The sequence below is a fragment of the Notolepis coatsorum genome (genome assembly GCF_963971535.1).
Source record: "Notolepis coatsorum genome assembly, chromosome: 9".
Lineage (NCBI taxonomy): Eukaryota > Metazoa > Chordata > Actinopteri > Aulopiformes > Paralepididae > Notolepis > Notolepis coatsorum.
The window spans coordinates 61,375,045-61,396,429 of record NC_140173.1 but is presented as its reverse complement, the minus strand read 5'-3'; the positions used below and the strand labels follow the sequence as shown (position 1 = coordinate 61,396,429).

Genomic DNA, 21,385 nt, shown 5'->3' with positions numbered 1-21,385 from the left:
ATCGCGTACGGAATCGCGGAATTGAGCAATAAAAATGGAATCGACTATAAAAAAATTTAATTAATTTTTTTTTTTTTTTTTTTTTTTTTTACTTTTTTTTACTTTTTTTTTTTTTATGTTGTGGGACTTGTACAGCACTTTGTTCAACTTTGTCAGTGCTGTAAAGTTGAAACCTTTTTAAATATTAGACAAACAAAGCACTTTGCTTTCATGAAATATTGTAAGCAGTCATTTGAGGCTTCATAAAAGCAGCACAATGAACACAAATCTGTCAGTGCAGAGTCCGACCTCATCTTAAATAACAAACAGCATTGCTTGTTGTAGTTAACAAAGAGAGGCAGAGTTGATTTTGCAAAAATATATATACCTTTTTATTTTTTTAATAATCAAATTTTATTTTCATATTCGAATCCCATGCCCATCGAACGAAGCTTCGAAGTATTTAAGACAGCCCTATTAAATGGACTGTTATATCTTATTAAATTGTGGACATTTATTCATTCCCACTTATTAGACACTATTTCTGATGGTAAAATGAGCGTACAAAGCAAAATACAGAATTCTGAAATATTAAAACGGAAAAAACGGAATTTGGAAAAAAATAAAACGGATTTCATATGGCTCTAGCAGAGTCCTTTGTTAGCCACAAACCAATGATGGTAGAGTCCTTCGTTAGCCACAAACCAATGATGGTAGAGTCCTTCGTTAGCCACAAACCAAAGATGGTAGAGTCCTTCGTTAGCCACAAACCAATGCTGGTAGAGTCCTTCGTTAGCCACAAACCAAAGATGGTAGAGTCCTTAGTTAGCAGAGTCCTTCGTTAGCCACAAACCAATGATGGTAGAGTCCTTCGTTAGCCACAAACCAAAGATGGTAGAGTCCTTCGTTAGCCACAAACCAAAGATGGTAGAGTCCTTCGTTAGCCACAAACCAAAGATGGTAGAGTCCTTCGTTAGCCACAAACCAATGATGGTAGAGTCCTTCATTAGCAGAGTCCTTCGTTAGCCACAAACCAATGATGGTAGAGTCCTTCAGGCCTAACAAAAATAATGGTTTGGTTCCGGTTGCCGACCGACCCTGCCGATTTAGGGGCGACCCAATTTATTTTATGAGTTAAAAATTTAAAAAAAAAATAAAACGTATTATGGATATTAAACATGCTGGCAGAGTACATGCATCCATGTTGTTGTGAACATTTTAATTAAATAAAGAAATTCCCTATCCATAGTCGCCGTGGGAAAAAATTAAATAACAAATAAAATAAAATAAATTCCCTACCTACCCATGGCCTTAACTGACAACCAACAGGAACCAAACAATATTTTTTGTTATGCCTCGTTAGCCACAAACCAATGCAAAGTCAATGTGATTAAGCTCCTGTCTGTAGAAACTGACTGAAGACAACTGACATCTACTGTGTGCATTCCCCTGCACAATTATGGTATTTTTGATTTGCCCTACTTCACAGGACATGGTCTTCGAAAAGGCTTCGGTAACATTACAAAGCCAATAAATGGAGGTTTCTTCAGAATAACCTTATCGCCGCTAACCTCTTCTTCTCTCCTGCGCTGCACAGGCCAGACTCCCCTGCGTGAGGCCTACTCCATGTCCTGTATCGCCAACGGGGGGGGCTCCGGCACCCGCAAGCCCAGCCACAGGGACACCTCCTCAGTGTCAGTGTCCGTGTCCAGGAAGGAGACCCTGTCCTCTGCAGCCAAGAGGTACAGTACTGCCGATGTCTAGACACACACATACAGTATGTTAGGGCTGACCCCTATTAGTCGATTAGTCGACTAATCGGTCGAAAAGAGCCGTAGTCGACTAGCCAACCTCTTAGTCGAATACAAAAATATATATATATTTTTTGTTATCATTCTTTCCAAAAGCAAAGAGGCCTAGAAGCGTGGCTAACGCTAATGGCACGCATACCACAGAGGCTAACTGCCTAAGAAAACAGGCACAGAGGCACTGAAAGAGGATTTCACCCATCTAATGAACACACTAGACTAGACAACTATCAAGATGTATCCATCAGTGGACCAATTGCACGCTTTTGCAGAGGACAAGGAGCCTTCAGTCGACTCCTTCAGACATTAAGCACCCCCCACAGCCCAAATGGAATGATACAAAAATATATATATATATTAAATTTTTTTTATTTTTTTTTGTTCAGTTCAGTTCAGTTTTTTATTTGCCACATGGAATCATACAATCATAGTTTCTTCATTACACAATCATAAATAGTCATTCCATGGACAAAAGGACCAGGAAGAAGAATAAATCTTATAGTTACCGGCCCCTTATTCCTAAACTAACAAGTATTTACTTAATGGTCAGCGTACAACCTAATTTACACAAATAATAATGTATACCATTATAAAAGAAACACACAATCCACAGTTAAACAAGAAAAAATTAAATAATAATGATAAAGAATAAAGAATAAAAGAAAGAGAAGAAAAAAAAAGAAAATATCTCACTATTCAGATCACATTTGATTTTCATACTGACTAAAAAAAATTTTTATAAATTTTTTTCAATTGATAAACACTATTACATCCCTTAAGCTCGCTATGGAGAGAATTCCACAACTTTACACCAATAACTGAAGGACACATCTGTTTAAGTGTGGTACGTGCAAACTGATGTTTAAAATTGTATTTTCTCCTACTAAACTCACTTTCTAAATGTCGACTAAATGTCGACTAACGGCAAATTTTGGCCAATCATAGTCGACCATCCAAATCCTTAGTCGGGGACAGCCCTACAGGTGTATGAGCACCAGTAAACAAAAAAGTAATAAAAATACACAGATGAAAGTTAATACAAGGAGTACAGTCATTCCTCTCTGTCGAACACACGTTATAAAGACCGGGTCTACCTTCACAGCAGCTTCCGGCCGTCGAGACTATAAATGATCTTACTGTAAATAACCATTTTCAGTCTCACAGGGAAGAAACGGTTGATTGTTCTCATTCTGCAGCAGCATGCAGCCCCCCCCCCTCCCCCCCGTTCCTCTTGCTGTGACCAATTAGATATTCATGTTATTATTATCTACACACCAGGTATGCAGAGTTAGCTGTAATTCATTCTACATTTGTCCCAAGCCGGAGGTGCATAGAAAAAAAAGGTGCATTCTCATAACTGCTCTCCTCGTGCCTCAAACACACAAGTCACAGCACTGTTGAACTGTTTGTTGAACTGTGCTCCACTCTCATTTCGTCCTGTCGTCTCTCCCTCTCTCAGCAGAATGGACCGCTGTCTCTCTCAGAATGAATGAATGAATGACCTTTTATGTATATAGCACCCTTCACAGCACGAATGCACAGGGTGCTTTACACTACAGCTTAATATAAAAACACAATAAAACAAAATCAGAAATAAATGACAACAACAACAACAAACCGCAGTTAAAAACAGTGAAACCAGATAGAAAAAGTAGAATAAAAGAATTTGGATAAAATCATGAGTCACTATAGAACAGTGAGGACAAGAAAAAGTGCCTATGTATGACCAAAGGCCTGTCTGAACAAATGTGTTTTTAGTTGTTTTTTAAAAGAGTTTTCAGAGGGGGCAGTTCACAGGTCCAGGGGGAGAGCGTTCCAGAGCCTTGGTGCTGTCACCTCGAACCAACATAGCCTCAATATATAACAAATGCAGGCTATTTTATGTCATTGTATCATTATGTTGCTAGTGTATATGGCTAAACCATTTCAAAGTATAGGCTTGTTGTGGTCTGGGCTGTGGTTATGGTTAGGGGGTTACCAGGAACACCAGACATGATTTCTCCTGTGGATCCTGTCTGTTTGTCAGATTTGTTGCATTGTTAATTGTAGTTCAGCAAAATACTTGTTTGATTCGGCTGGATTGTCAAAACCACAAGAGAGACTTGAGTGGAGGTGGGGAGGAGATGAGAGAGGATGGTCGAGAGACATTCACTGCAAGAACAGTAGAGCGAGCGGTAGAATGAAACTCTGGCAATTCGGTCAAACCTGATCAAACTCTAGACATGGTCTATAATATGCTTTTATGGCATTGAGAAAAATAAATTATAATAATAATAAAAAAAAAAAAAAGAGTCAACTCAACATATTAGGTTATTTTATGTTGAGTTTGTACTATTGCAAAGATGAATGCAATGCAGTCAGTGCCATTTTGTCCTTGATACAAACAAGACATTAAGTGGACAATTATATTTGTAACGGGTTTGAACCAATTCACTCCTTCACGAGGAGGAAACTACTGTGCCTCTAAAGCCAGCAGTCCAGGAGACCTCTCAGGACGGAAGGTTTTCAGTCGGCCTTGTCTCTTGACAAGGATGAAGGACCGGTTCCTCCTCTGTAGAACCTCTGCCTCATCCATCCTACTGAAGAGGAAGCACACGAACTGACCCTAGATCAGTCTCCATGAGAGGCTACTCTCCATATTTAACCAGTGTAATGATTTACGCGTGACCAGGAAGTACATGGAATGTTGAATGTTGAATGTTGAAATGTGGAATGCAGTCGATTGACCTTTCTGCCTAGGTTTCTTCCTCAGGTGCCCGACCCAGGCAGCTCCTATAGGCCCTCCTCCACTCATACACCTACGATCTGATTGGCCACTTGCACTTCAGAGCCTCTCCACACACACACACACACAGGGTGATATAGGCCTTGATGAAGGACAGGCTCTGCAGCGAATCGTGTTCCATTTGTAATTTGAATATGTCTCTCACCTGTCCTGCCCATTTTCTCTTTTGTACTGTTGTATTTATAATAACTGCATTCTCCTGTCAGGCAAAGATCTGTCCTGTTTTTTTCTATTGTTTCTGTTATATCCCCTTGTTTTTTGTCCTTATGTGTCCTTTTGTCCTATACATCCTCGTCTTCCTGTGTCCTTGTGTCCTATACATCCTCGTCTTTCTGTGTCCTTGTGTCCTATACATCCTCGTCTTCCTGTGTCCTTGTGTCCTATACATCCTCGTCTTCCTGTGTCCTTGTGTCCTATACATCCTCGTCCTTCCGTGTCCTTGTATCCTATACATCCTCGTCTTCCTGTGTCCTTGTGTCCTATACATCCTCGTCTTCCTGTGTCCTTGTGTCCTATACATCCTCGTCTTCCTGTGTCCTTGTGTCCTATACATCCTCGTCTTTCTGTGTCCTTGTGTCCTATACATCCTCGTCTTCCTGTGTCCTTGTGTCCTATACATCCTCGTCTTCCTGTGTCCTTGTGTCCTATACATCCTCGTCCTTCCGTGTCCTTGTGTCCTATACATCCTCGTCTTTCTGTGTCCTTGTGTCCTATATATCCTCGTCCTTCCGTGTCCTTTTGTCCTATACATACTCGTCCTTCCGTGTCCTTGTGTCCTATACATCCTCGTCCTTCCGTGTCCTTGTATCCTATACATACTCGTCCTTCCGTGTCCTTGTGTCCTATACATCCTCGTCCTTCCGTGTCCTTGTATCCTATACATACTCGTCTTCCTGTGTCCTTGTGTCCTATACATCCTCGTCTTCCTGTGTCCTTGTGTCCTATACATCCTCGTCTTTCTGTGTCCTTGTGTCCTATACATCCTCGTCTTTCTGTGTCCTTGTGTCCTATACATCCTCGTCTTTCTGTGTCCTTGTGTCCTATACATCCTCGTCTTTCTGTGTCCTTGTGTCCTATACATCCTCGTCTTTCTGTGTCCTTGTGTCCTATACATCCTCGTCTTTCTTTGTCCTTGTGTCCTATACGTCCTTGGATGTCCCCTTGTTCCCTCCCTGTCTATGGGCCCGGTTGTCTCTTGTCTGTGTCCTGGTCTGACCACATGGTTGTGTCCTACAGCGGGACAGAGAGGAAGAAGGACAGCAGCAGCGGCGGCAGCAGCGGCAGCACCAGGGCCCAGATGGAGGGCATCAAGGAGCGCGAGGAGCCGGCGGCAGCAGCTAGCGATAAAGCCGCCTCCTCCTCCTCGGCTCCGTCTCCGTCTCCCTCCACCAGCCACCCCCCCTCCCCCCACCCCCCAGCGGCCCAGAGGCCGTCCCACGTCCAAACCCAGGCGGTGGACAGCAGCAAAAGCCCCTCCCCGGCCAAAAGGTTTCCGTCCAGTGACCCCCCCCTCCTTCCCACCTTTAACTACTGGCTACCGCCTAACGCTAAACTCCCCCCCCCCCCCCCCCCCGTCCGTCCGTCCGTCCGTCCCACTGGCTACCGCCTAACGCTCAGGCTCTTAAGCACTTAACCCACTACCACTGTTGCTCGTGGCAGGGGGCTCGGGATGCTTCACGGAATAGTTGATTTCACATTTCATGCACGTTCTAACCTCCCCATCGCATCCCACTTGTAATCTTCTATCCAAGCATCCCACCCTAGAGCCTCTAGTCTTCATGCTGTTTGACTTTGGCCGTGCCAGTTCGGGTTAGGGTTAGGGTTAGTTACATCCCATCGTAGAGCCTCTAGGCTTCATGCTGTTTGACTTTGGCCGTGCCAGTTAGGGTTAGGGTTAGTTACATCCCATCGTAGAGCCTCTAGGCTTCATGCTGTTTGACTTTGACCGTGCCAGTTAGGGTTAGTTACATCCCACCCTAGAGCCTCTAGGTTCCATGCTGTTTGCCTTCCCTCCGACCAGCCAGTTAATGCCAGGCTTGCAGCCCAGGCTCTCTGGGTTCAGAGAGGGAAGGAAAGTAGAGGAATGGTTTGCAGATGTCCCCTTTGCACTCGTCCGTAGCAGTGTGAGCCCTCTCACTATATCATTAGGGATCTGTGAGGCCCTATCTGTCATGAACCAGCTGTGCTACGCACCACTTAAGGTCACACACACACACACACACACACACACACACACACACACACACACACACACACACACACACACACACATACACACACATACACACACATACACACACATACACACACACACACACACACACACACACACACACACACACACACACACTAGCCTCACTAGTTGGGCTCTGGCTCCCCGCCTTCCAATAGACATGTGTGTGTTACATTGTGAACCAATTAGCCCCTTTTAACAGGGTGCCAGACTCATGAAGCTAGTCTGGGTGAAGAGCGCTAGGACGTTATCAGTCAGTGATAGGGCTGTGCCAAGCACGTTAGCCCGCTTACTCGTCTGCTAGCAATCCTAGGACTGTGTCTGTCCACTCTATTTGAAAAGGGTTCTCTGGCATCGGACAAAAGGGCCACTATCATGTTTTGCTGTAGGGGAAGATCTGCATCCAATTATGAAATTCCGCTCGTTTCTGAGATTGTCGCATCTGCCTGGTTGAAGCACAACCAATGGGATTGTCTTCCAGAGACACTTCTCCAGTCTAGATCTCCATGCAGAGCAGACAACAGTCAAGTCATCCACCACCTCAATCTCCATTTATTCAACCCCAAGTCAAGGGGCAGGATGGATGACCAGACATTTTAAGAGGTTCTGATGCGCTGGCAAAGTGGCTTTCATTCGACACCTACTTGTGATACCAAAGATAGAATTGACTCATACAATCGCAGTGCTTTTGAAACAAACAACATGTTATCTATAATCTCTGTGGCGCTGACGCAACTCCACATATCACCCCACTTTCCAGCTAGAAATGCCTTGTCTTTACCCATACGTTTCAGCAGTCATACGCTTCAGCAGTCATACGTTTCAGCAGTCATACGTTTCAGTCATACGTTTCAGTCATATGTTTCAGTCATACGTTTCAATCATACATCAACGTGAAGCATTCCAGCTCAGCCCCTGGAGCATGTGGTCGTCTCTCCGTCTGTCAGACTGTCAGCTTCCCCTTTACTACCCGCCCTCCCAGACACTTCCCCCCCCCCCTGGGCCCAGCATAGTGGTGCCCCCCTTTGGCCTGTGTGTGTGTGTGTGTGTGTGTGTGCGCGTGTGTGTGTGTGTGTGTGTGTGTGTGTGTAGGGTTCAAGATCACCTCTGTTCACTGAGTTCTTCCTTTGCTGCTGAATCCTGGTGTTTTTTAAGGAGGGAACCTCCCTTCTTGACTTTGTGAAGAAAAAAAAAATTGTTCTCTCACCACGTTTTCAAATTTAGCTGAACAGGTACAATGACAACAAGGCGCCAAGCTGTGGCATCGGATAGCATTCTCTCTCAGATCTGACATCGGATTTTGAGAACTGAACTCTCCGTTGATAATGTAACGGTATAATTCAGAGAGAACGTTCTAGAAACATACACCTTTAAGGGTCAAGCGTTTGTTTGTTCCTTTTCTTTTTCAATCAAGACCTAGTGTCTCCAAAAAAAAGTACATAGAGGACCACGGAGACTTTAAATATGGATAAGAAATGAAGAAGCACTGGACTTGTGCTTCCGACAACATAGCAGTTGTATTATTGGAGGTGAGAGTGACCGGTCTACAAACAGTAGCTCTACTGTGGTCTATTCTGAGACAGTCTTTCATTAAACCGAGCTACCCTCACCCCCAATGTGGAGAGGTAGTCCTCGCCGTTCTCCAGTGTCTCTACTGCCCCCTAGTGACAGACAAATGAAGAAAGAATCCTCACTACAGAGGTGATCCAAGAATATAGCCCATGGGGGATATCTGTGTGCATGTGTACGCTGTTTCCCTGTGTACTAACCCCTTCTACCTCACAGCTTCACATGACGATCTCTCTATCTGCCTCTCTCTCTCTGTCTATCTCTGTATATCTCTCTGTCTCTCTCTCTCTGTATATCTCTCTCTGTCGATCTCTCTCGTTCGCTCTCTTATCTCTCTTTCTCTCACTGTCTCTGTCTCTCTCTCTTTGTGTGTCTCTCTCTTTCTATCTCTGTCTCTCTGTTTCTATATCTCTCTCTGTCTCTCTCTCTCTGTCTCCCTGTGTCTCTCTATATCTCTCTCTCGATTTATCTCTCTGTCTCTCTCTCTCTGTCTCCCTGTGTCTCTCTATATCTCTCTCTCTCTCTCTCTCTCTGTGTGTCTCTCTCTCTATCTTCTTTGTTTGGCACTGCCTTTTTATATTCTCTTCATGTGAACAGTTCAGCTGAACTGAACAGTGTGGTTCATAACATGTTGCTTGGTGTTCGTTTTGCCAGCAGGCTGTTCTACTAACCTGTGACTGGAGTGATTCTCTCCTCTTCTTACAGCTCAGGAGGAATCCCCTCCTAAAGGGATGCTCTCCGGCCACTCATGCTGTTCTAACCAAATGAGACCCTGTTTTATTTCCTGCCGTGTCTTTCCTAGTCTGTTCAGGCCTAGAGGAAGGGTGGCACACAGTGACTCAGAGAACCTTGTGTAGGTTAGATTAAACTTTCCTGTTGGCTGGGTGTTCGCTAAGCTGTTTCCAATCGCATGCCCCGTCTGAAGGCCAAGCGCAGCCTCTCTCTCTGTTTAAACAAGTCTCACCATGACTGTGTTCAACCTCTTTGTCTTTGCTTGTCTTTCTTCCTCCCTTTGCCATAACACAAAAATGGTGCTGTGTATATCTTAACCTGTGCCTTGTGTGTGCGTGTGCCTGTATCAGGGGTCACAGTGCGAAGCGCGGCTCAGGGATGGAGCGCTCTCAGAGCAGCACGTGGGACAGCGGCGAGGACAGCAGGAGTAAACTGGTGAAGGCTGCCTCCACCTCCAAACTGCTGTCCAAGGGGGCGAAGAACGCAGAGAAGTGAGTGATGCTCGCAGTCCAGCTCATCAGCCAAGTCTGACCTCAGACCTACCTCAGTACCCACACAACCAGACAGAAGCTACCCTCAGTACTAGGGATGGGTACCTTTCACATTTGAACCGATATGGTACCGGTACCTGTGAATCGATACCGGTACCCAACGGTACCTTTTTTCGGTACTTTAGTCTCAAAAAGTTTTATTTACCTACCTCAGTCGTGAAAAAAATAATCCAAACTTCAAATAACTACAATTTCGACCGTTTTCGGCTTGCCATTGCTCCGACTGCTTTGTTGTTGAATCAAGTCAAATCCTAGGTAAGCATATATTGTGCGTGTGAACGTTGACATGAAAAGTAAAAAAAATAAAAATAAAAATTATCTCACTTCAATCGATACTCGGTAGTACCGACGTGTTTCGGTTCGGTACCTCAAAAGTACCGAATTTGGTACCCATCCCTACTCAGTACCCACACAACCAGACAGACGCTTCCCTCAGTACCCACCCACACAACCAGACAGAAGCTACCCTCAGTACCCACACAACCAGACAGAAGCTACCCTCAGTACCCACACAACCAGACAGAAGCTACCCTCAGTACCCACACAACCAGACAGAAGCTACCCTCAGTACCCACACAACCAGACAGAAGCTACCCTCAGTACCCACACAACCAGACAGAAGCTACCCTCAGTACCCACACAACCAGACAGAAGCTACCCTCAGTACCCACACAACCAGACAGAAGCTACCCTCAGTACCCACACAACCAGACAGAATCTACCCTCAGTACCCACACAACCAGACAGAAGCTACCCTCAGTACCTACACAACCAGACAGAAGCTACCCTCAGTACCTACACAACCAGACAGAAGCTACCCTCAGTACCCACACAACCATACAGAAGCTAGCCTCAGTACCTACACAACCAGACAGAAGCTACTAACCCTACTAGCCTCAGTACCTACACAACCAGACATAAGCTGCTAACCCTACTACCCTCAGTACCCACACAACCAGACAGAAGCTACTAACCCTACTACCCGCAGTACCCACACAACCAGACAGAATCTACCCTCAGTGCCCACACAACCAGACAGAAGCTAGCCTCAGTACCCACACAACCAGACAGAAGCTAGCCTCAGTACCCACACAACCAGACAGAAGCTACCCTCAGTACCCACCCACACAACCAGATGGAAGCTAGCCTCAGTACCCACACAACCAGACAGAAGCTACCCTCAGTACCCACACAACCAGACAGAAGCTACCCTCAGTACCCACACAACCAGACAGAAGCTACCCTCAGTACCTACAGTGGCTCAGGGGTAGAGTGGGTTGTCCAATGATCCAAGGGTTGGTGGTTCGAATCCCGCTCAAGCCCATGTCCATCCCACTGCCGTTGTGTCCTTGGGCAAGACACTTAACCTACTTGCCTCGTATGAATGTGTATGCATGTGAATGAATGTTGGTGGTGGTCGGAGGGGCCGTAGGCGTTGATTATTCGCCACGCTTCCGTGAGTCTGCCTCAGGGCAGCTCTGGCTGCAATTGTAGCTTACCACCACCGGTATGACTGTGTATGAACGAATAATGGACTCTGTGAAGCGCTCTGGGTCAGTGAAGAGCGCTATATAAATCCAAGCCAAGTCATTATTATTATTATTATTACCCTCAGTACCCACACAACCAGACAGAAGCTACTAAACCTACTACCCTCAGTACCTACACAACCAGATAGAAGCTACTAACCCTACTACCCTCAGTACCTACACAACCAGACAGAAGCTACCCTCAGTACCCACACAACCAGACAGAAGCTACCCTCAGTACCCACACAACCAGACAAAAGCTAGCCTCAGTACCCCCACAACCAGACAGAAGCTACTAACCCTACTACCCTCAGTACCCACACAACCAGACAGAAGCTACTAACCCTACTACCCTCAGTACCTACACAACCAGACAGAAGCTACTAACCCTACTACCCTCAGTACTTACACAACCAGACAGAAGCTACTAACCCTACTACCCTCAGTACCTACACAACCAGACAGAAGCTACTAACCCTACTACCCTCAGTACCTACACAACCAGACAGAAGCTACTAACCCTACTACCCTCAGTACCCACACAACCAGACAGAAGCTACCCTCAGTACCTACACAACCAGACATAAGCTACCCTCAGTACCCACACAACCAGACAGAAGCTACCCTCAGTACCTACACAACCAAACAGAAGCTACCCTCAGTACCCACACAACCAGACAGAAGCTACCCCCAGTACCCACACAACCATACAGAAGCTACCCTCAGTACCCACACAACCAGACCAGGGTTTCCGTTAGAAAAAATTGTTGCCGGCCTCAGTGTCCGGTAGATTTCAATCTACCGGTCAAATGAGAGAAATTCCAGTCAGAGTTTATTGAGCTTAAAAACAATTGATAGGCAAAAGAATGACAACAAAACAAAATAATGACATCATCAAGACATGTATATTTATAATATTTTTACTTAAAACTAGGCTACTTTTGCGTATAAAGTCATTATATTCCAAATAAAATAAGTCCCGAGACTCGTGCTGCTGCCGACTTTAAATCAAATAGGTGTCTGTGGGCAGTCGCCCGACATTAATAAACAACAGTCTGTTATAATCACATTTTTATGAGCTAACGAATTCCGTTATATTGGACATTTGTATTAATTATATCAAGCGAAGAACTGAGAAATTTGGCAGAGAGAGACGGTAACATTATCGTGGGTTTGCGTGACGACTCTCTCTCTCCACCTCCCAATGACTTATTTGCGAGAGTATGTCGATGCAGAGCAGCAGATTCAGCTGTTATTGGCTCTTTTCTGGGGACCGCACAGCAGCGCCCCCCACCCAACATTGAATTGAAAATGGCTGAATTGGAGTACTGCTGGAGTACTGCATTGTGCTGCTGCTGCTCCGGCTCTGCAGCTTCACAAAAGTTTGCACACCCAGCACTAAGCTCTCGCTGACAACGTCGTTGTCATTATTAGAAGCAACGATGAAACAAATGTAATGATTGTTTCGTTCATCGCATAGGCTATTTAATTTTAGCCTATTTTAATACAATTAAAATAATCAAATTGTGCTTAGACTCAGGGAATTATTTTCACCGGACATTAAGACCGGAGAGATTAAATATGTCGGACTTCAACAGATTTTGCCGGTCAAATACCGGTAATTACCGGCTAACGGAAACGCTGAACCAGACAGAAGCTACCCTCAGTACCTACACAACCAGACAGAAGCTAGCCTCAGTACCTACACAACCAGACAGAAGCTACCCTCAGTACCCACACAACCAGACAGAAGCTACCCTCAGCACCCACACAAGCAGATAGAAGCTAGCCTCAGTACCCACACAACCAGACAGAAGCTACCCTCAGTACCTACACAACCAGACATAAGATACCCTCAGTACCTACACAACCAGACAGAAGCTACCCTCAGTACCTACACAACCAGACAGAAGCTACCCTCAGTACCCACACAACCATACAGAAGCTAGCCTCAGTACCTACACAACCAGACAGAAGCTACCCTCAGTACCTACACAACCAGACAGAAGCTAGCCTCAGTACCCACACAACCAGACAGAAGCTACCCTCAGTACCCACACAACCATACAGAAGCTAGCCTCAGTACCTACACAACCAGACAGAAGCTACCCTCAGTACCTACACAACCAGACAGAAGCTAGCCTCAGTACCCACACAACCAGACAGAAGCTACCCTCAGTACCCACACAACCAGACATAAGCTAGCCTCAGTACCCACACAACCAGACAGAAGCTACCCTCAGTACCCACACAACCAGACAGAAGCTACTAACCCTACTACCCTCAGTACCTACACAACCAGACAGAAGCTACTAACCCTACTACCCTCAGTACCTACACAACCAGACAGAAGCTACCCTCAGTACTCACACAACCAGACAGAAGCTACCCTCAGTACCCACACAACCAGACAGAAGCTACACTCAGTACCCACACAACCAGACAGAAGCTACTAACCCTACTACCCTCAGTACCTACACAACCAGACAGAAGCTACTAACCCTACTACCCTCAGTACCTCAGTACTCCTGACACAGCAACTCACTCGTTTAATAACTCATTGCACAAGGGTCCATTAGGGCTGGGCGATATGACGATATTATATAAATATCGGGTACAGTTCATTAACGATACACTTTTTCAACGTATCGTGGATATCGTGATGTTTTGCCCAAGAGGATTGTGTCGCGTCAATCTGTCCACACGTTACTCGTTCATATCTCAGCCCGTGCTGAGATATGCCCATTCCGCGGTCTGTTAATAAAGTTTTCAATCAGACAGATGTATGGAAAGGCTTTTATTATAACATTCGTTGTAGTAAAATCATTATGCCTCATTTAGTCATCCTGTGGAGCACTGGTCTCCGACTCGACGGCCGCGGGGAGCTAACGTTAGTAGCTTTGTTGTTGTTCAGCACACAGGACATTCAGGAAGTCAAAAACTAAGCGCTTGCCGATTGGTGCTAAGAACAGCAGGGCGGGTGCAAGCGGTGTGACGTCATTGGCAGACTCGACTGTCAATCAAAATGATTATGTTTCCGTCAGAATGAATGAATGAAAACTGTATTAAAAGGTTGCAGAATGGGTACAATACAGTACAGGAGGATGAAGACCAGAAAAAGACTTTCGGCTTTTTTACATAAGGGTCCTCTATTTTCAATTCATCAAAACATTTAGAGACATACATATATACAGTAGTTTCATTAAAATGCTATTGATTGATTGATTGATTGATTGATTGATTGATTTAAAACTTTATTAACATATTGCAGAATGGGTACAGTACAGCTCAATACATACAATTGTTAAGGGGATGCAGACCAGAGAAAGACTTTAGTCTTGTTTACATCAGGGTCCCCCATTTTCAATTCATCATATTTCATATCTAAATCATATAATATCTCATATGCAATATATAATCTAATAATCTAAATCTAATATATAATATAAAAATGCTAAATGCATGGGTATTTTATTTTGTCTTTAATGTTAGCTTGCAAACTCAAATACTGTCTTGGTAAGCCTCATAATGAATTGTTTGGGGTAAAAAAAGAAAAACATTGTGATGTGTATCGTGTATTGCCGAAAGGTCAGAAAATATCGTGATATCATATTTAGGCCATATCGCCCAGCCCTAGGGTCCATGCATGGGAAACACACACACACACACACACACACACACACACACACACACACACACACACACACACACACACACACACACACACACACACACACACATACAGGCACACACACACGCGCACACTGAATTTAAGAATATCTTATCTTGTACACATACTGTACACATACACACACTCACACACACACAACTACACACACACACCTACACACACACACACACACACACACACACACACACACACACACACACACACACACACACACACACACACACACACACACACACACATGTACACTCTCATCACAAGTTGTGCACCAACATGTCTGTCTTCCCTCTGTCCTCCAGGAACAAGGACCCTCTGGTCAGCCAAGGTAAATATATCACGACCTCTCACCAACACTTTATCTCCTGCAACAAGCCTCTTACGAGGTGGGGTTTGTCATTTACAATTTACAGTTCATCATTACATCATTACAGCCCCAAGATGACGTTTGAATCAGTTCACTACTCCTTCATGTTTTAAAGTTGATCATCTATTGATGTAGTGTTATATCATATCATGATGTCAGATTAAAGGCATGTTGTCAAACAGCTACCTCTAGGCAAAAAGATGACAACATGGTACTGCTCTTTGTTTACATTTGTGTTGGTTGTCTGATGTTTGGATTGGATTTCAGTGGGTATAGAGGAGGGGTTGTTACTGCTGGCCACACCTCAGACTCTACCAAGAGAGGTCTGGAGACATTCACAGTATAATAAGTTACTAAACTCCAACCCACACCTCAGACCAAAACAAAAGTAAACAAAATGCAATACCAAGCGGGGCTCTTTTTCCTAGAGGTCACTGTTTGACGGCATTACAGATTCTACATTTAAAGAGTTGTTCCCTGCATCACTTCCTATCTTTCCACCATTCCACCCTCTATATTTATATATTTCTAGCCATCACTTCATCCTAGATATTCTCTCCCCTTGTATTATCGTTATCTGTGTTTGTGTGTGTGTGTGTTCGTCGTTGAGTGATATTATTTCTGTCTCATCATAACCCAGCCAAAATGTCTACCCGCGAGAAAAACAGCCAAGCTGGTAAGTCGTGACGCCCCCCCCCCCCCCCACACCCCCCCCCCCACACCCCAGAAAGCAAACACGCTAACACCCTAACACGCTAGCAGCAATGGAACGAGCGCTTGAACCTTCCCCAGCTTTTCGGGCCGATCTGTCTCTCCCATGTCCCTCTATCTCCGTATCACTCCGTCCCTCGTCACATCCAATCAACCTCTCTTTTCTCTCTCTTTCCCCCTCTCTCTCCCCCGCATTGTTGCCCTTGGGCGATGCCAGGCCTAATTTGAGGACATTTCTCTGCCTGACACACCCTTGCGGGCATTGGTCTTTGGCTGGCATAGAAGTATATCTTGGCTCCAGCGCGTTGCCACTGGTCTCAGGATGTGTGGCAGGGCACTTTAGCTAACCTGATTAGCCTCCGCCAGACGCCTAAGACACAGGAATTCAGGGCATTTCCCCTTTTCCCGGCAGGATTTGGACTTGATAATGGGAACAGGGAAGAATAAGCAGCAGGCTGCAGATCACTGAGACATTGAGTCGTTGTTGTCTGGTGACGTGCAGGTATACACAGGCCTCATCTATATACTACATAGCCATGCACATTATCTGGTGAAGCCATGGGAGACAGAGCTGTCGGCCCTGACACTGCAGAGTCCTGCCAAGAAAACAAATCTTGGTGAAAGACTTGTGCACAGTAGGCCCCCTCTCCCCTTATCAGAACACAGTATGTTACTCTGCAGCTTACTGAGATAAAGCCACGTAGCAACGGAGCCATGGTAGCTTTACTGAACTGAAAGTCCTTCCTAAACCCAAGAGGGTTTAGAAACTACACTATAGGGTGGATTTTTATTGTTTTTTTTTCTGTACAACTCTGTAAGCTTTTTGCATATATGTCCTTGGCCTCTCTGTCTCCTCATCCTTGACCTCTCTCTCTCCTCCTTCCTTGACTCCTCTCCTCCTTCCTTGACCTATTTCACCTCATTAGTCTGGAAGTCAGACAAGGAAACAAATTCCTGTATTCCCCATGTGTATCCCCCTCCCCCGTCTCTGATTTCTGACCCTCTATCATCTCTTATATCAGCTGGTGGTTCTGACTCTCTGCTTTTGGTCTTTGGGCTGCACAGCACCTGATGCTTCTTCTCTCAGTGTTAAAGGAACACACCAACATTATGGGAAATGCGCTCGCCATCTTCCCCAGAGTCAGACAAGAAGATGGATACCAATTTCCTCTCTGTGCGTTCAGTAGAAAACGATCCAGCTGCAAGCTAACCTAGCTTAGCACAAATGAATGGCTTAAAACTCCAGAAGAGCTGTTTTTGGCCAACAGCTTGGCTTATTTGTGCTAAGCTAGGCTAGCTTGCAGCCGGATATATTTCTACTGAACGCACAGAGAAGAAACTGGTATATATCTTACCGTCTGACATTTCCCATAATGTTGACATGTTCCTTTTAGCCCATCCCTCCTCCTCCTCCTCCTCCTCCTCCTCCTCCTCCTCCGACCCTTCTTGTCGGTCGGTCCATCCATCTGTATCGCATCCTCCCCCAGATGAGATGAAAGCATGTGCGACTTAAACAACTTACTAACTTAAAAAAAAATTTAAAGCTATTTTGTGTGTGTTTTTCTTTTTCTTCAATGTGAGAAAAGGCTTCTTGCATTTCCCTTAGTGATGATGTGTCAGGAGGCTTCTTGGGTTTCCCTTAGTGATCATGTGTGTCAGGAGGCTTCTTGGGTTTCCCTTAGTGATCATGTGTGTCAGGAGGCTTCTTGGGTTTCCCTTAGTGATCATGTGTGTCAGGAGGCTTCTTGGGTTTCCCTTAGTGATCATGTGTGTCAGGAGGCTTCTTGGGTTTCCCTTAGTGATCATGTGTGTCAGGAGGCTTCTTGGGTTTCCCTTAGTGATCATGTGTGTCAGGAGGCTTCTTGGGTTTCCCTTAGTGATCATGTGTGTCAGGAGGCTTCTTGGGTTTCCCTTAGTGATCATGTGTGTCAGGAGGCTTCTTGGGTTTCCCTTAGTGATCATGTGTGTCAGTTCCTAGAGTCACACGCTCAGATTCATCCCTGCCATTGAGGTCTACAATTACTCCACGTGTCACCGTTGGAAAGCAGGACTTTGTGTTAAAACAGCCTTGAGTCGCACATTCTAACTTCTTTACTTCCTGCAGAAAGATGGAGTGAACAGCCATTTTTACTTAACTTGTCGTTTCTTTGTGTCGTCAGTGAAGTTATATTATATTCTCCTCCTTTACAGGCTTCTTTCCAGTTACAAAAATTAAATTGCAGTTAAAGGATCAATAGGTGGCCACCGATGTTGGCAACATTTTAGATTTATTATTACATCTTATATATTGTTATGTCTTATTGTGTCTTATTATATCTCAAAAGTATTCGATAGTACTCCTAAACAGTTGCCGAAACAACGACATCCAATCAAACAAACAACCAAGTCAAACGACACACAGCTGCTAACACATAGCCTGCTGCTAACACATAGCCTGCTGCTAACACATAGCTACATGCTGCTAACACATAGCTGCTGCTAACACATAGCTGCCTGCTGCTAACACATAGCTACATGCTGCTAACACATAGCTGCTGCTGACACATAGCTCTCTGCTGCTAACACATAGCTGCTGCTGACACATAGCTGTCTGCTGCTAACACATAGCTACCTGCTGCTAACACATAGCTGCCTGCTGCTAACACATAGCTGCTGCTAACACATAGCTACCTGCTGCTAACACACACCTGCTGCTAACACATAGCTGCCTGCTGCTGACACATAGCTACCTGCTGCTAACACATAGCTGCTGCTGCTAACACATAGCTACCTGCTGCTAACACATAGCTGCTGCTAACGCACATAGCCTGCTGCTAACACATAGTTGCTGCTAACACATAGCTGCTGCTAACACATAGCCTGCTGCTGACACATAGCTGTCTGCTGCTAACACATAGCCTGCTGCTGACACATAGCTTTCTGCTGCTAACACATAGCTGCTGCTAACACATAGCTGCTGCTAACACATAGCTACCTGCTGCTAACACATAGCTACCTGCTGCTAACACATAGCTGCTGCTAACACATAGCTGCTGCTAACACATAGCTACCTGCTGCTAACACATAGCTGCTGCTAACACATACCTGCTGCTAACACATACCTGCTGCTAACACATAGCTACCTGCTGCTACACATAGCTGCTGCTAACACATAGCTATCTGCTGCTAACACATAGCTGATGCTAACACATAGCTACCTGCTGCTAACACATACCTGCTGCTAACACATAGCTACCTGCTGCTAACACATAGCTGCCTGCTGCCAATACATAGCTGCTGCTGACACATAGCTGCTGCTGACACATAGCTGCCTGCTAGCTACCTATCAGGCGTGGCTTTGGAGGCATCCTGATGTATTCTGATTGGGAAGGGAGTTGTTGAATTTGGTTTAAGGTTTAAAAGTTATGCCCAAAATCAACGACTGCCTATTGTGCTTCAAGAGACTGTCCCTCTTTTTCTGTGACCTAACATCCTTGCAATCACTCTGTGACCTAACATCCTTACAATCATTCTGTGACCTAACATCCTTACAATCAATCACTCTGTGACCTAACATCCTTACAATCATTCTGTGACCTAACATCCTTACAATCATTCTGTGACCTAACATCCTTACAATCACTCTGTGACCTAACATCCTTACAATCATTCTGTGACCTAACATCCTTACAATCATTATGTGACCTAACATCCTTACAATCAATCATTCTGTGACCTAACATCCTTACGATCATCATGTGACCTAACATCCTTACAATCATTATGTGACCTAACATGGTTTTTCTCTCTCCTCTTCATCTCCTCTGCAGAAGGGAACCACATCAAGATGTTCATGCGTGGTAGACCCATCACCATGTTCATCCCTTCCGACGTGGAGAACTACGACGAGGTCCGTACAGAGCTTCCTCCGGAGAGACTGAAGCTGGAGTGGGTGTATCCTTCCTCTCTAAGAAGCCCTGAAGCCTGGTTTACACTCGGTCCGGCAGGCACCGTTCAGAGGTGGCCGAGTAGCAATGTGCCGTATTTGAGACTGACGTAGCTTGAGGAGGGTCCAAAACGTTGTTAACCATTATGGTGTGTTACCGTACCTTACTGTGTGTTACCTTACGGTGTGTTACCTTACTATGTGTTACCTTACGGTGTGTTACCTTACTGTGTGTTACCTTACTGTGTGTTTGTGTGTTACCTTACTGTGTGTTACCTTACTGTGTGTTTGTGTGTTACCTTACTGTGTGTTACCTTACTGTGTGTTACCTTACTGTGTGTTACATTACTGTGTGTTACCTTACGGTGTGTTACCTTACTGTGTGTTACCTTACTGTGTGTTTGTGTGTTACCTTACTGTGTGTTACCTTACGGTGTGTTACCTTACGGTGTGTTACCTTACGGTGTGTTACCTTACTGTGTGTTACCTTACTGTGTGTTACCTTACGGTGTGTTACCTTACGGTGTTACCTTACGGTGTGTTACCTTACAGTGTGTTACCTTACTGTGTGTTACCTTACTGTGTGCTACCTTACTGTGTGTTACCTTACTGTGTGTTACCTTACTGTGTTACCTTACTGTGTGTTACCTTACTGTGTGTTACCTTACTGTGTGTTACCTTACGGTGTGTTACCTTACGGTGTGTTACCTTACGGTGTGTTACCTTACTGTGTTACCTTACTGTGTGTTACCTTACCTTACTGTGTGTTACCTTACTGTGTGTTACCTTACTGTGTGTTACCTTACTGTGTGTTACCTTACGGTGTGTTACCTTACGGTGTGTTACCTTACTGTGTTACCTTACGGTGTGTTACCTTACTGTGTGTTACCTTACGGTGTGTTACCTTACTGTGTGTTACCTTACTTACTGCGTGTTACCTTACTGTGTGTTACCTTACGGTGTGTTACCTTACTGTGTGTAAACATATAATATGATTTATTTCTGAAAATGTTCTCTGGTTTGTTACTTTCACCTTGTGTTCACTCTCAGTCAGTTTACTTTAGGTCCCTTAACTCCGTCTCAGGTATGGGTACAGGGGGAGGGACTGTCGAGCCAACGTGTACCTACTTCCCACGGGGGAGATTGTGTACTTCGTGGCCTCGGTGGTCGTGCTGTTCAACTACGAGGAGCGGACGCAGCGTCACTATCTAGGACACACCGACTGTGTCAAATGGTAAGCAGTAGCACTATCTAGGACACACCGACTGTGTCAAATGGTAAGCAGTATCTAGGACACACCGACTGTCAAATGGTAAGCAAAGCACTATCTAGGACACACCGGCTGTGTCAAATGGTAAGAAAAGCACTATCTAGGACACACCGGCTGTGTCAAATGGTAAGCAAAGCACTATCTAGGACACACAGACTGTCAAATGGTAAGCACTATCTAGGACACACCGGCTGTGTCAAATGGTAAGCAGTAGCACTATCTAGGACACACAGACTGTCAA

The 21,385-nt window shown here is 45.0% G+C and overlaps 1 protein-coding gene across 1 annotated transcript in view; it reads left to right on the top strand.

Moving 5' to 3' along the window:
- The first annotated feature begins 1,573 nt into the window (after positions 1-1,573).
- eml4 (EMAP like 4) overlaps positions 1,574-21,385 on the top strand; it is a 104,817-nt gene continuing 85,005 nt past the window's right edge. Inside the window, exons 1-7 of the mRNA XM_084321714.1 lie at positions 1,574-1,721; positions 5,809-6,060; positions 9,457-9,597; positions 15,174-15,199; positions 15,879-15,914; positions 19,759-19,882; positions 20,959-21,108. Coding sequence (XP_084177840.1) covers positions 1,606-1,721; positions 5,809-6,060; positions 9,457-9,597; positions 15,174-15,199; positions 15,879-15,914; positions 19,759-19,882; positions 20,959-21,108 — 845 coding nt within the window. The 5' untranslated portion in view covers positions 1,574-1,605. The remainder of the gene's footprint in view (positions 1,722-5,808; positions 6,061-9,456; positions 9,598-15,173; positions 15,200-15,878; positions 15,915-19,758; positions 19,883-20,958; positions 21,109-21,385) is intronic.